Genomic DNA, 14,098 nt, shown 5'->3' with positions numbered 1-14,098 from the left:
GAGGAAGCCCAGAAGTCGCCAGAAAGGAGGTGAAGGGCAGAGCAAGGGGACTTCCAGGCCGAGGAACACGTTGGCTCAGTGTCAGCAAGAACTGACGTGCCGAGGGAAGACAGGCTGACAGGGGTTAGAGTAACACGAGGAGGACTGGAAAGGGGACCCAGGTGGGTAGCAGGAACTGGCCTGCAAAACTGAGATTGGCCTTTAGAAATATGTCCCTGTCAATTTCATTCCTGAGAACGTCACACAGCAAGAGGTGGCAATGCTGGGGACCCTTCCATGGTGCAGGGCATAGGTTTCTATGGTCCCACCATGGCTGCAGACTGGCATGATTTACAGCAGGCTCCCTCCCGCCAGGCCCACTGTGCCCTGCAGGAAGGAAAACAAGTTTTGCCAGGGGCAGGAGTGCTGGGGAGGGACCAGGGTCCCACTCATTAGGAAAGTGCTCTCCACTGTGCTGTACCCACGGCCCAGGGAAAGAAGTTCTACGTCTTGGCATCCATAGCACCTATTCAGGAAGAGGAGAAACAAACCAACCCCTCCCCACAAAGCTTCCAGTACAACAATGAGCAAAGGCCACTCGATGCCGAGGCTAAATGTGAAGGACTGGCCCACCTGCCTGATGCTCAAAGAAACAACTGGAAACATTGCTCTGGACGTCTTCTTTGGCTCCTGAGACTGACATGAAAAGGGCTGGTGACTTCCCAGGAGGACTTGGGAGCCTGTGCTCTCACACACAGAAGGATCTTGGGGGGAATCTGTCTCTGTAGCTGCCATGTGTGCACATCCTCAATGCTGGAATGCACTTTCTGGGAACTCATTCTCAGCCCACTCTGGCCATAGAGCTTGTTTTGAACACACAGTCTGAGCATGATACATGTACCAGGGTATGATTTAAGCACAGTGTACACTTCACTTTTGTTCACGTGTGATTTTTGTTCAGGAGAAACACTGGGTGATTTCCTGCCCATCACTGTACAAGGTCACAACGTCCATTAGATTTAAAAAGACCCTCGCATAACTCACACCTGTCACCTCCCCATGCTGACAGGGACCAACAGGTCACTCTACCATGGATGGCAAACTGTGGTCAATCAAAATGGCTTTGCTGAGTTCACAGGGAGCAAACGCTGTCAATCTTATCATCCATGTGGGAGCTAAAAAGAATCTCACTTTTTAATGTGATGTCTCAAGGTCATGCAGCTTTCATTTATAAAAATGCTGCTTAAAAAAAATGACAAGCATCAGAAACTCCACATCTGGGTGAGGATGACATCTAAGCCCTGCATGTGATGTAGACCTTGCTTGCCACCAGCCCCGGGCACCTCCTGTCAAGTCCCCTGCAGATGCCAGTTCTCTGCTCTGGCCCATGGCCCCTAAACTCTGCATAGGTCTTCTCGATATGTGAAAATCTGTCCCTCATTCATGCTCATCTGAGACTGACAGAGATCAACTTACCAAGGTTCTAGCTGGCCATCCCCTGTGATACCTGTGGGTCACTACTATGAACCTCAACACACCTTTCCTACACACATCCTTCGTTCCCACCCCAGTCTGTCTCTGAAGCTCTTGTACCACCAGATTGAATTCTGAGGAGCAGGCAACATTTGTTCCTGTCACTCTAGCTTCTGGCACTGGGCCCAGCTGTAATCAGCAGAAGTAAAGGCTAGCTGCAACGTCCAAACAACAACGAAGTTGTCTTATAAAAATAAGACTGCTTTTGTTTTTTTTTTTCCTTTTAACTCCCCTTAGTGTGTGTTTCCCAGAATTTCTTGGATGCAAAGGTGCTTCAAGGAGCAAAATCAAAATTAACAAAATTCCAATCAGTATCCATATGTACACCAGTTCACAGCAGCACTACTCCTCAGAGCCCAAAGGTAGAAGGAGTCAACTGTCCATCAACGGAAGGACAGACAGACAAAATGTGCTCCATGCATTTGATGGAATATCATTCAGCCTCAAAAAGGAAGAAAAAAAATTTGTAAGTACTTTTTAGTTGTCAATGGACCTTTATTTTATTTATTTTTATGCAGTGCTGAGGATCAAACCGAGTGCCTCACACACGCTAGGCAAGTGCTCTACCGCTGAGCCACAACCCCAGCCCAAAAAGGAAGAAAATTCTAACACATTCTGCAACACAGATGCACCTTGAAGACACTAAGCTCAGTGAAACATACCACTCACAGAAGGACAAATACTGGGTGATTTTACTTCTACGAGGTCCCTAGAGTCATCACATTCATAGCAAGTAAAAAGGTGGGTGGCAGGGGTTGCGGATAAAGGCAAGGGGAGCAAGTGTTTCACAGATGCAGAGTTGCAGGCTGGGCTGTGGCTCAGTGGTACAGCACCGGCCCAGCATGCGTGAGGTACTGGATCATCCCCAGCATCACCAAAAATATAAAAAGAAAAGAATAAGATTCTGTGTCTGGCCAGGTGCAGTGGTGCACACTTGTAATCCCAGTGACTGGGAGGCTGAGGCAGGAGGATCACAAGTTTAAGGCCAGCCTCAGCAATGTATTGAGGCCCTAAGCAACTTAGCAAGACCCTGTCTCAAAAAAAAAAAAAAAAAAAAAAGGCAGAATTTCATAGGATGTTGTGAATTCAAATTCAGACAAGAAAATCCAAATGCTTTCAGTGCATGATCGTGAACGATGGCACGAAGAAGCGAGACTTGAGGCTCCTACCTGGTAAGTGTGGAGTATCTCTAGGAACGACCTGTAGATCTCTGGGTGGTCCAGGAAGCGGGTCTTAATCTTGTTCACATAGCTGATGGCGTTGTTGAATTCTACAGAATCTGACTCCAAGGGCACCTGGGGTTTGTCCTCCTTATATGGCATCTGCTGCTTTAAGTCTTCTGCACAGTCACCATGGTTGTGCGAATTCTCCTGCCAACAACGGGACACTGAGTTCCCCCAAGTCAACACTAGGACGATTCTAAGACACCCCAGGCCTGGCTGCCATCTATCCAGGGCAGACGGAACCTAGCCGACCAAGATGATGTTTTATTAGATGCAGAGAAGGGTGAATTCCGGGGCCTTGTGGGAGGGAAGCCATGCGGGGCACCAGAGAACATGCTTGAGTGTGTGCCGCTCCTGGAGAGTCTCACTAACTCACCTGTCCCCATCTGTCCAATCCATCTGAGAACAGCCGAGCTTAATGAGAACTTAGATTCTGAAAACTCAGCACATGAGAAAAATTGACAAAATGTGTAGGTTTGATCCTTGTCAGAGACAAGTTTTAGGTTGTGCATAAAAGAAGTTTTCCCACACCTTCCGAGATCCCAGTCCACCAAGGCTGTTCTCAGGGAGGAGATCCCTCTCCTATGGGAAAGTCAGGGTGTGTACGGTGGGGACCCCAGAGGCTACAGGCACCCGCTGCCTGGGGGACTTCAGGGATTCCCAGCACACAGAACTCTGGGACCCAGGTCATCAGTCACTTGAGAGGAGCGGGTCGCCCCTGATCACCCATCCAGTATGCCTTTTATTAGTGTACCACAGATACAAATATGTCTCTCTGTTACACACAGAATCTGGACTCAAGGTGGGTCAGATCATGCCCCTGAAGGAGGGGTGTCAAGCCCCTAAACCAGAACCATCCTGCACAGTCCCCAGCACAAGGCGGCAGGTTCCCAAGTGGGTCAGGATTCCCTGACCAGTTTCCCTGGAGGTCTTGGCTCAGACATCTCAGAAAACCTTCTGGAACCATCGCTTACCAAAGTAAGCTCAGGCTGTCCTAACATGGGACCACAACAGAAATTTATTTTTCCCACAGTCCCGGAGGCTGCGAGTTCAAGATCAAAGTGCCAGCAGGTCTGGCCTCCTCTGAGGCCTCCCTCCTTGGCCTGCAGAGGGCTGCCTTCAGACACAGGCCTTTCCCCTGCAGGTCTGCTCTGAACTCTCCTTACAAGGAAACCAGTCATATTTAACTTGAGTCCACTCTCATGGCCTCACTTCACCTTGATTAACTCCCCAAAGGGTCTGCTTCCAAATACAGTCATCCCTTGATATCTGCAGGTGACTGTAGGACACCCTTCAGGTACCTAAAACCAAGGACACTCAAGTCCCTTTCAGAAAATGGCACAGTATTTACATATAACCTACAAGCTTCTTCCTACAGACTTTAAAATATTTCAGTGACTTAGAATACCTAATTCCAAGTAAATGCCATATAATTAGTGGTGATACTGTATTGTTTAGGAAATCATGACAATTTCAAAAATAAAAAAAGAGAGAGAAAGAGATAAAGGGGGGGTGGGGGGAGAACACGTTGGGGCGTGGCTCCATGCAGACTGCTTCCCCAGCAGCCTGAAGCCCTGGTTCAGTCCCTACAACTGCAAGAAAAAACAGTTTGTTCACGCTCAGGGGGGTGCAATTTTTTTCCTGAATATTTTCAACCTGTGGCTGGTTGAATCTGAGGAGGAACCCCAGACATAAAGGCAGACGCTACAGTCAGGGTGAGGCATCAACAGAAGGGGGGTCACAACTGAGCCCCAACAGTGGGTACAGAGAAGTTCTAGAAAGCCAGAGCAGAGAAACACACACACAAGATCCAGAGCTGCCACAATTCCACGTGCCAGCCCACGCTCTAGCATCTGTGCTCCTTCATGGCACAGGCTTGGCAGGGGAAGGAGCCCGAAGGAGCCAGGAAAGGGTGGGGGCTGGAAGGACGCAGCCATGGGGCCAAGGGTTGCTCCTGAGGAGACCGGGCTCACTGGGAGTCCCCACCGCCCCAAGGGGGCATCTTCAAGCCCCACATGCATCATGGTAAGATAGAGAACTGCCCTCTAGACCAGGGCTCAGCAAACGGGGCCAGAGAGTGACAGAAACTACTGTGAAAAGCAGCTTGGCAGCTCCTCAATGAACTTAATACACAATTACCCTAGGAGCCAGAGTTCCTTTGCTAGGACAGAGCCCCAAAAGAAATGAAAATGGATGTTCAAAAAATCCTTATCGTGAACACGCACAGCAGCCCGACTCAATGGCCACGTGCAGACGACTCAACAGCTCACACGTTCATCTGATGCACCCTGGGGGAACTGAGCACTGACACAGGTACGACATGGGCGACCCTCAAGAGCTCAGTGAAGGTAGCCTGGCAGAGGCCACACGGTGTGCAGCCACTGACAGGTGAAGCCACAGGGACAGGAAGCAGAGCTGGAGGGAGGTGAGAACTAGGAGGACAGGGCTTGTCTGGGGTGAGGGAAGTCAGTGGTGACAGTTGCACAATATTATGAATCTACTAAAAACCACTGAGCCGTACATTTTTAAATGGTCATGTGAATGATATCACATTTAAAAAAACGTTTTAAACAATCCTTGGAAAATATAAAAACGACCAGCCACTCAAAGCCAAACTGGCTCTGGTTTACAAGCCACATTAAGTGCACCCTGCCCTGAAACTTCTGGAACAAGCCACTCATTCCCTCCCCTGGGGCAGAGAGGCCTCAACAGTTAGCAAGGCCTTAGGCCTCCCCCTGAGTGTCCACACACGGCCCCCTTGAGGTTTAACAGACACCTCAGTGGCACCGAGCCACAGCAGCCCCCAACTGCTACCTGGCCTCACTCATTTCAGCAGGAGACGCCACCTTCCCCAGAGGATCAGGCACCTGCGCTCACCTGTCATCCCACTCCCTGGACCCACTTTCTGGTCCCCGTCCCCATGCACTCTGCCCATCACACAGACCCTTCCTGGTCCTCACCATTGTCCACTTTACCCGGATCATACAGGGTAACCTCCTTGGCCTCTCAGAGATCTCGACCCTTTGGTTCACTCTTATCATGCAGAAGAGGTGCCTTCCGGAACTCTCCATGGCTCCCCCTGCCTGGCTTCATGTCCCAACCTCGCTGGCCCCCTGGCTCACTCACTCGCTCCACCTCAGCCCTTTACACCTGCCAGGAACAGGCCCTCACAACACGACTCCCATGCCCCTTGTTCTGCCTATGGCACCCCACAGGCACCTTCTGCTTGGCCTGGCCCTGCTACCTCTCGTCCACAGCAGTGAAGCTCCTCACACACACAGTCCATGTCTCGCCCTGTTCCTCATCTGAATCCCCATCTGGACCAAGCACACACGTCAAGAGCTGGGACTCCAAACTCCCAGCTCCCTGCTGGAATAAGACACAACTGGGAAACCCATTTGCCAGGAAATGATGGACCACCCACCACCCCTGGAGTAAATGGTGGCTCCCTTTGACTGTGCACAGGTCACACTGGGTGCTCTCTAAAGCTATCGTCTCCTAGGGAGGATCTGCCCTGAAGAGGACCTGGGGCTGGGCACCATATGGTCCCACTCTCCTCACCCAGCACCGCTGGGGAACGCAGAGACACTGTGAAGTCGGGAGGCCTCTACCTCACCTGAAGGCCTCCAGGCTGCCCAGGAAGGAAGCCAACAAAAAACCATGGAGTTCAACTTCTTTCCCTGGCTTAGCCATTCTGAATCACAGAACTCAGAGTGGTATGACAGTGACAGGGGGCAGGAGAGAGGAACTGCCTGAGGGGACTACAACTGAGGCCCAAATGACGCCGACTCAGAGGGCTGAGGCCCCAGAAGAGAATGCTCCTTCCACCAAGCCCCTGGTCCGCACTGGCCGCAGCTGCGTCTGTGCTTCGAGACTTGTGTTCTCAACTGGGGCAGTTCTGCTCACAAGGGGACACCAGGCTATACTTTTGGCTGCCACAACTGGGGGACCAGATGCTCTGGGTATCTGGTGGGTGAAGACCAAGGGTGCTACTCAACACCTCATGGTGCACAGGATGGCCCCCCCAAGAAGGTGATGCAGCCCCAAAGGGCAATGGTGCTGAGGTGGACAAGCTGCAGCGAGGGCTTCCCAAGGGCAGTAGCCAAAGGGCTACTTCTTCCTTGTCCCTGGTTGGCAGGCTTTAAGACAAAATGAAAACAAACACCCCAAAAGCTGTATTTCAAAATGTGAAACTGGCAAAACAAATCAAAAGAGAAAATCAAGGGGGCATTTCTGTGTGAGAGCCTTGGACAGTTTCCTGCCTGTTCTGGCCTCCCGAGAGACCCCAGGAAGCTGGAAGGACATCTCGTGTGTGCCTCTTAGGAAGCCCTGCAGATAATGGCCTGACTGCTGAGGAGCAAGGCCTGTCCTGACAGGTCATCTTGCTGGATGAAAGCAAGTGGGCGCCAGGATGCCCTGACGGCACAGACCTCCCCAGACGAGGAAGGAGGCCTGGGGAAGGTGCCTCCTGGCTGCAGCGAGGTATGAAACCCTTCTGCAGTTGCCCAGGGAACACCTTTGTCAAGCCTTTCTGCAAGTCAACAGACCTCCCTGGTCAACTAGGCTACCTGCTGGGGACAAAGGATTCTGGTTAGTGTCATTATCTGTACAACACCCCTTCATGGTGTATGGGGACAGTAGGGGCCTCTCTGCCATTTCAGGAAGAGCTGGTTCTGAATACAACCACGTGCAGTTCCACAGGGACTGTGGATGGTTTAGTCTTCCAACCCCAGCTCTTCCTTAGCAAGTGACGGTGAACATATACAGCATTCACCCACCATTTCACTCAGCACTCTGTGGTCAGACTCTCCAAACACTCTCATGGCCACCACTGCTGCGAACGAGCTTGGTTTTCAGCCCCAGCTGCAACTGTTCCAGAGACTGATCCTGCTAAGGCTTTTCTGGTCTGGAGGTGGGAGCCCTACACCTGGATCCTGGGGCAAATGTGAAATGGAAGCTCTTCAGAATTCAGCAGTCACACATTTCCAAGTTCCCTTCTGATACTGAGATGGGTTCCTCAGCTTTAGTAAGACAACATGCTGATGGTGGGGCTTGCCTTGCACAGAAAAAGCAGAATTCACCCAGAAGCCTGCCTCTAGGACAGACTGGGCACAGGCACATCATCTTTCCTTATTCCCTTTCCAAATTCCAAGTCCTACCTCGATCTGGCACTGCATCTCCTCTGCTGAAGGAGAAACCTAATGGTGCTTCCAATGGTGGTGTTGCTACATTCCCTGCTGAAGCTCTCGGGCAGGGGCTGGAGGATGGGAGAGCTGGCTCACTTAGACCAGCAATTCACAACGGGCAATGTTGCCCCCGGGAGACATCTGGCAATGTCTGGAGAACATTTTGGCTGTCGTGACTGGGGCGGTGGAGGCTGAGGATGCTGCTAACATCCTACAATGCACTGAACAGCCCCCCATAGCACAGAATTGTGGCCTAGGAGGGAACTGTGCTGAGAGAGAAAAAGGCTTTAGTTACCTTATAAAAGTGACACTCAAATAGGCTTTCTTTTTCTCCAAGAGTCTGATGAACTCTAGCAAGAAGCAGATGCAGAAGGGGCAGCAACCTGTCACTTGAGAGAGAAGGTATCAAAACCCCACACCTGAGCTGAGTCAACAACCCTGTCAGCAATTCAATGAAGCACAGCAACAATAAACACAGCTACTCACGCATACACACAGCTCACCCACTTTATTTTGTTGGTGGCACCAAGAGTGATCTGATGCAGACAAGCAAATGCCTGAGTTCAAGGACAACCTGCTGGTGGGCTCACTGGGAAGCCTAAGCCAAGCCCTCAGTAACTGCTGATTCGGCTATTTTGACTTAACATAAATTCTGTGTTAGGAAGATGATGTCCTGACAGCCACTTTCTGTGCTGGTGGAACCTTCTTCACACATGCTCTACCACTGAGCTGTACCTCCGGTTCCTACTTTTGATTATAAATCTTCCAAATAGATCAATTTGGGATGTAGAGGCTGCCTGCATGTTTTGATCTATTTTGATTTGCACTAGAAGCAATTAGCACAGCTAGAAAAAGAACAGGTCTTACACAGATTTCTGGCAATGACACAAACGAGACGCGATGCCCAAACTGAGTAACAGGGTGTGCTGTGTTAAGGCCCAGACCACTGGGACCTCCTTCCGTGGCGGCATACCTGGCTTGTCAGAGGCGACTGTATGTTTAACTTGCCATTCTTGGGAATGTCTATTCTGTATCCAAGGGGAAGGAAAGCATTAAATCCAACAATGAGGTCAGGGTGCTCGTGGAAGAGCTGTGAGACACGCCTGATGACTCCAGGAGTATCGATGCTGGAAGAAAAAAACAACTCAAGTGGGCAAAAGGGTTTCAAGGAGCTTTTAAAAGTGAACTATTCCCGATTCCCTCAACGAGTTTCTCAACTCTCCGAAAGGCAATCTAAAATATGATCAGTATGACATGATCTGCAGACAATGATCTATTTCCTGAGGCCAAGGCCAAGGCTCCCTGTGCCCTCTTGCTGAGAACTATAGAATACTGACACAGCAGAGCTCCCCAAAACATTCCAAGCCTATGCACTTGGTTCTGGAAATGTCAGGAGAGCTGACTCTAAGTCCTGGAACCCAAGAAACAGCAGGAGGCTAAAATCCTCTCAGTGATGTGATAAATTCCTTCATTTTGTATGAAGAAGGGATTGATGATGACACAGGTTTTGATCTGAGCAACAGACTGCAACGTCAAAGATGGTACAAGTACAGGGTATGGGTAAGAATAGGAAGGAAGAAATGAGGTCTCCCTTCGGCTGTGGTTACCACCCAGGCCTTGGTACTTCACTTTCCAAGGAAGAAAAACAGGTCGGGCCCTCCACATTGCCTAGAAAAGGACAATAGTGTGGCAGGTATGTGACCTGCAAAAATCTTAACAGATTGGGGGTCTGAGTTCTAGTTCCACTTCTGCCACTAAGGGAAGTCCTTTACCAACTCCAAGCCCCAATGAGTGTTCTATAAAACAAGGGCATGATTCTGAAGTTCCCCACTATCTCCCACCCTGATTCCATGCTTACAAACACAGCTCAGGTGTTTAACACTCTCTATAGGCCAGATCCCTTACTAAGCATTTTATGACCCTTACTTCCAAGTAGGCCTGGGATTGAAGAGAGGTAAAAGGGGCACCACAGAATCAACATTTAAAGGTAAGTAGGTGCCAAAAAAATTTAAATCAAGATAAATAACATTTTCATGTAGAGCTCCAAAAACAAAAATGTCAAAATTAATCCCTCCGAATCTTTCATGAACAAAACTTATTTAAAATTCAAAATTTTAAATAAAGACAGGATCTGCTTTCTGGGACTCACCTCCCAGGTCTGCGCGATCCCTGCCCTCCTTCCAGGAATCCCAACAGCTCCACAAGGTGGGTACTATCCATTCCCTTTTTAAATTTTTTTCAAACAGAATGAACTAAAACTCAGAGAGGCTGGACACCCTGCACAAGGTCACCCAGCTGCGGGCGGGGGCATCAGGTATAGGAGGTGGGGAGAGTCCCACCCTGCTAGTCCGATTCAGGCCCTGGGGGGCTTCCCCGGGGGAGTGGGGGAAGGCTCCACGGTTACCTCTGGCTTTTGAACTCCTTCATGATCTCCAGGAAGCCGTTGTAGGTGGCGGGGTCACTGCCAAAGCGGATCTTCACCTGGTCCAGGTAGGTGAGGGCGTCCTCAACCTGCGGGGAGGGGGAGGGCTCTAGAGGGCTGGGATCGCGGGAGGAGGAGACAGTGAGTTGGGGTCCTTGGTGGGTTGAGGAGACCTAGCGGGCCTTCAAGGGGACAAGGTGAGGGGTGGAGGGTCCAGGCTCCGGGGTGCGCAGAAGTAAGGCCGAGGCAGAGCCGCGCCAGGGCCGGGCGGGGCCCGGGTGAGGGACGGGGGCTGGAGGACAGGATCCCAGAAAGAGCGCGGGGACGCCACTCACGTGCACCGGCAACTTCTCGTGGCCCGCGGAACCGGAGCGACCCCAGCGGGCGCCGCTCAGCCCCCGGCCCGCGGAGCCCCCGCTGCCGCCGCCGCTACCTGCGTGCGCCATGTTGGAAGTCAGAGTCCCGGCCCGCCCCGCCCCCGCCTGAAGGCAGGTCGCGCATGCGTAATCTCCGCCCCGGGGGTGGGGCCTATCTACGTCAAGAGATGGGCGGAGCTCTTTAGAGGACTTCTTGGGGGCTCTTCTGTCTTAAATTGGAATCTCAACCAATGATCTACAAAGCAGAGGTAGGTAAACCAAGACCTGATGTCTGATTTTGTCCGGTCCTGCAAGCTCACAGAGTAGTTTTTATATATTTACATAGTTGGGGGAAAATCCAAACCTTATTTTGTGACATATGAAATTCACATTTTAGGGGTGCTGCGTGAAGTTTTACTAGAATACAGGAACCCCGACCCACTTATCAAGCGTCGCAGCCTGTTCCTCCCCCCCTTTCTTGGTACTGGGGATGGAACCCGCATCCTCACACATGCTTGATGATAGTTTTAACCACTGAGCCACATCCCCAGCCCTGTTTTGTATTTTATTTAGAGACAGGGTCTCACTGAGTTGCTTAGGGCCTCTCACTAAGTTGCCGAGGCTGGCCTTGAACTGGAGATCCTCCTGCCTCAGCCTGGGATTACAGGCACAGGCCACCACTCCGGGTGATGCTTTTACCTTTTATTATATTCTTTATTTTTTAATTTTACTTACATACTGGGGATCAAACCTAGGGCTTCACCATTGAGTTACATCCCAAGCCCAGCCCAACTTGCTTTTCGGCTACAACAGCAGAATGAATAACTGGGAAAGATTTCTAGACCCCTTCTTATAGGGTTGGTGTGAGAACAGAATCTGGGCGTCAACACCCTAATATAGGGCCCTGTGCCCTGTGAATTTTTACTAAAGGGCCCTTCTCTTAGCCCCATTCCTCCTGTCTTCACTTCCCTAGCCTTCACCCCATCACTTCTCAACAAGGTCAATTCAGGGAATCATGGGCCTCCCAACCAGTTTTCCCAGACCAGGTGGTTTTAAGAACACAGATCATTTGCCCACTGCGTCCAAATACCCAAGGTCTTCCTATTTCTTATAAGATGAGATCACATTGCAGGTGACCAGAACCTGACCCTTGCAAACCTTTTTTTTTTGGGGGGGGGTTGGGGGGGGCAAGATCTTCTACTTACAAAAACTACCCTCTGTTGGTGCAGACCATCCTCCCCATTGCCCACTTCCTGGCCCCATGCAACATTCCTTTTGTCAGAAGTGCCTTCCCATCTCCTCATCACACAGAAAACACATGTGCATCCTGCAAAGCACAAACCAAATGTCTCTCCCTATTAGAAACTTCTTCCACCCGCTCTGATCCTCCCACAGTCCCTAGTACAGAATCATTGCATGGTTCATCTGTGGTTCATCTGTGACACAAATCTCTGACCCAGAGCCACATCAGTGAGGCATTTATCAAATAAATGATCATTCAGTGAGTGAGCAAAGTGGTTTTTTTTAATGGAACCTTTTTTATATACCTTTATTTTATTTATTTTTATATGGTGCTGAGGATCAAACCCAGTGTCTCACACATGCTAGGCAAGCGCTCTGCCACTGAGCTACAGCCCTGGCCCACAAAGTGTTGTATATGCAAAGAGGTCCAGGAAGGCTAAGAAGAAATTAGCACTGTGCTAGGTGTCAGGAGTAGAATCGTGAAAATCAACATGGAATTCATCTTCAGAGCTTTCGGTCTTTCAGGATAGATAGGAATTAACCACACACAGGTAGGTAGACTCTCATATGTAACAAATGCTTCAAATACAAGGTCTAAGTGGAACAATTACTAACTTCTTGTTACTATGCCCTGTCATGAGCCAGTCCAAAATTTAGAAACGTAAGGGGACAGAGATGCTTATTCTCCATTCTGCAGTTTGGGCAGGCTTAGTGGGTCTAGATCGTCCTTCGTTCCCTGGGTATCCCCTGGGATGCCTTGAAGGCTGAGGGCTGGAGTCTTCTAAAGCTCATCACACACATCTCAGTGGCTGCTGACTGGAGGCTGAGCCCCTTGCTGGGCTGTTGCCTGGAACCCTAAGGGGACCTCCCCGTGCAGCCTGGGCTTCTTTACAACATAGCAGCTGAGTTCCAAGAACAATTCTCCTGAGAGGGAGTGAGCAAGCCAGGTAAAACCCAGATCAGCTTGTCCAATCCAGACTTGGAAGTCACAAAGAATCATTTCCACTGGATTCTTTCTTTAAAAGCCATTACAAAATCCCTCCCAAATTCAAGAGGAGGGCAGACATGCTTCAGAACTTGGGAAACAGCCACATCATGGAATAACATGTGGAACATGGAATATTGCCATAACTATTTTTACAAAATACCACCTGCCATCCAGGGGGCTTAACGGCATCCAGCAAGGGATGGAGGTTTCCGAGAGAAGATGGCATTTTCGTGAGATCTGAAACATGCCTGGGCATTTGCCAAAGGGAACAACCATGCAAAGGCCCGGAGGTGGGAGGGAGCACAGCACATTTAAAGAACTTTAAAAAAAGAAAGAAAAAAAATCAGCATTCCCAGACTGCAGCGAGAAGGGAAAAAGAGAACACAGGAAAATCAGTGATCTGGGGGCAAGAGCAGGCAGACCCCGCAGCTGTAGGATGAGTTAGGCGTCTGGTCTTAGCACTGGTGCTGGGAACTGTGCCTGGTTTTGAGCGGAGACGCCTGAACCATCAGGTTTGCATTTGGAAGTGATCCCTGTGGCTGCTCTGCAGGGAGAGGTTGGAGGGGGTCCAGGAAGGTTGTTTCATCATTTAGGAAAAGACCACAGTCACCTGGAACTATGAGAGAGTGGAGGTGGGGAAAGGGGTGGAAGGGGGGTCTGTAGGAGTAAAGCAGAGGAGACACGCTGGGGAGAGGGATAAAGCTCAAGGACACCTGGCTCCCAGCCCAGAGTGGAATTATGCTCAATTTCAGGGAGTTCTGCAGGAACAGCAGCAAAGACGCCTGGACCCTCTCTGGCCACCAGATCTGGACAGTCCATCTCACACCGGGGCTTCACGTCATGCCTCGGGAATCTGTGGCATGAGTCCTATTAGGTTACACCAACAGGTTTAGCTCGCAGTGCCCTCTCCTCTCCTAAACTCTATTAAAATTTCAAGGATCACTTTCAGTTTTCTCCCAAATGGTCAACTGAAGCCCTCGCTCTTTTGGAGAACAGGAAACCCCTAGCCACTTCCACTTGTGGGCACATGTGGGGCACGCGTGTATTTCCGCGTGTCTCTGAGTGTGTGTGCATGTGTGCATGTGTGTTCACCAGGCAGACAAAAGCACAGTCGTATGTCAGTTGAGGGAGAGGAGGTGTTCTCAGTTATGTGTTGTTAAGTGATTTTC

General features: G+C 50.3%; 1 protein-coding gene across 7 annotated transcripts in view; it reads right to left on the bottom strand.

Annotated features, from left to right (window-relative positions):
• Positions 1-10,817, bottom strand: part of SIN3B (SIN3 transcription regulator family member B) — a 38,997-nt gene extending 28,180 nt beyond the window's left edge. For 3 of the 7 annotated variants that reach the window (XR_014021137.1, XR_014021138.1, XM_081286912.1), the window contains exons 1-4: positions 10,679-10,817; positions 10,326-10,432; positions 8,895-9,048; positions 2,682-2,882 (exon numbers count right to left, since the gene is read on the bottom strand). Coding sequence is in view for 5 of the 7 variants with exons in the window: in XM_081286912.1 (XP_081143038.1) it covers positions 2,682-2,882; positions 8,895-9,048; positions 10,326-10,432; positions 10,679-10,789 (573 nt within the window). In the remaining 2 variants the exon portion in view is untranslated. Of the gene's footprint in view, positions 1-2,681; positions 2,883-7,513; positions 7,574-8,894; positions 9,049-10,325; positions 10,433-10,678 lie in introns of those variants that run through there. The other 4 variants (XM_081286913.1, XM_081286914.1, XM_081286916.1 and 1 more) reach the window with 4 other exon arrangements.
• Positions 10,818-14,098: the final 3,281 nt, after the last annotated feature.

This window comes from Spermophilus citellus (genome assembly GCF_964194105.1).
Source record: "Spermophilus citellus genome assembly, chromosome: 3".
NCBI lineage: Eukaryota > Metazoa > Chordata > Mammalia > Rodentia > Sciuridae > Spermophilus > Spermophilus citellus.
The sequence above is the reverse complement of the archived record's forward strand: the minus strand, read 5'-3'. Positions and strand labels throughout refer to the sequence as shown.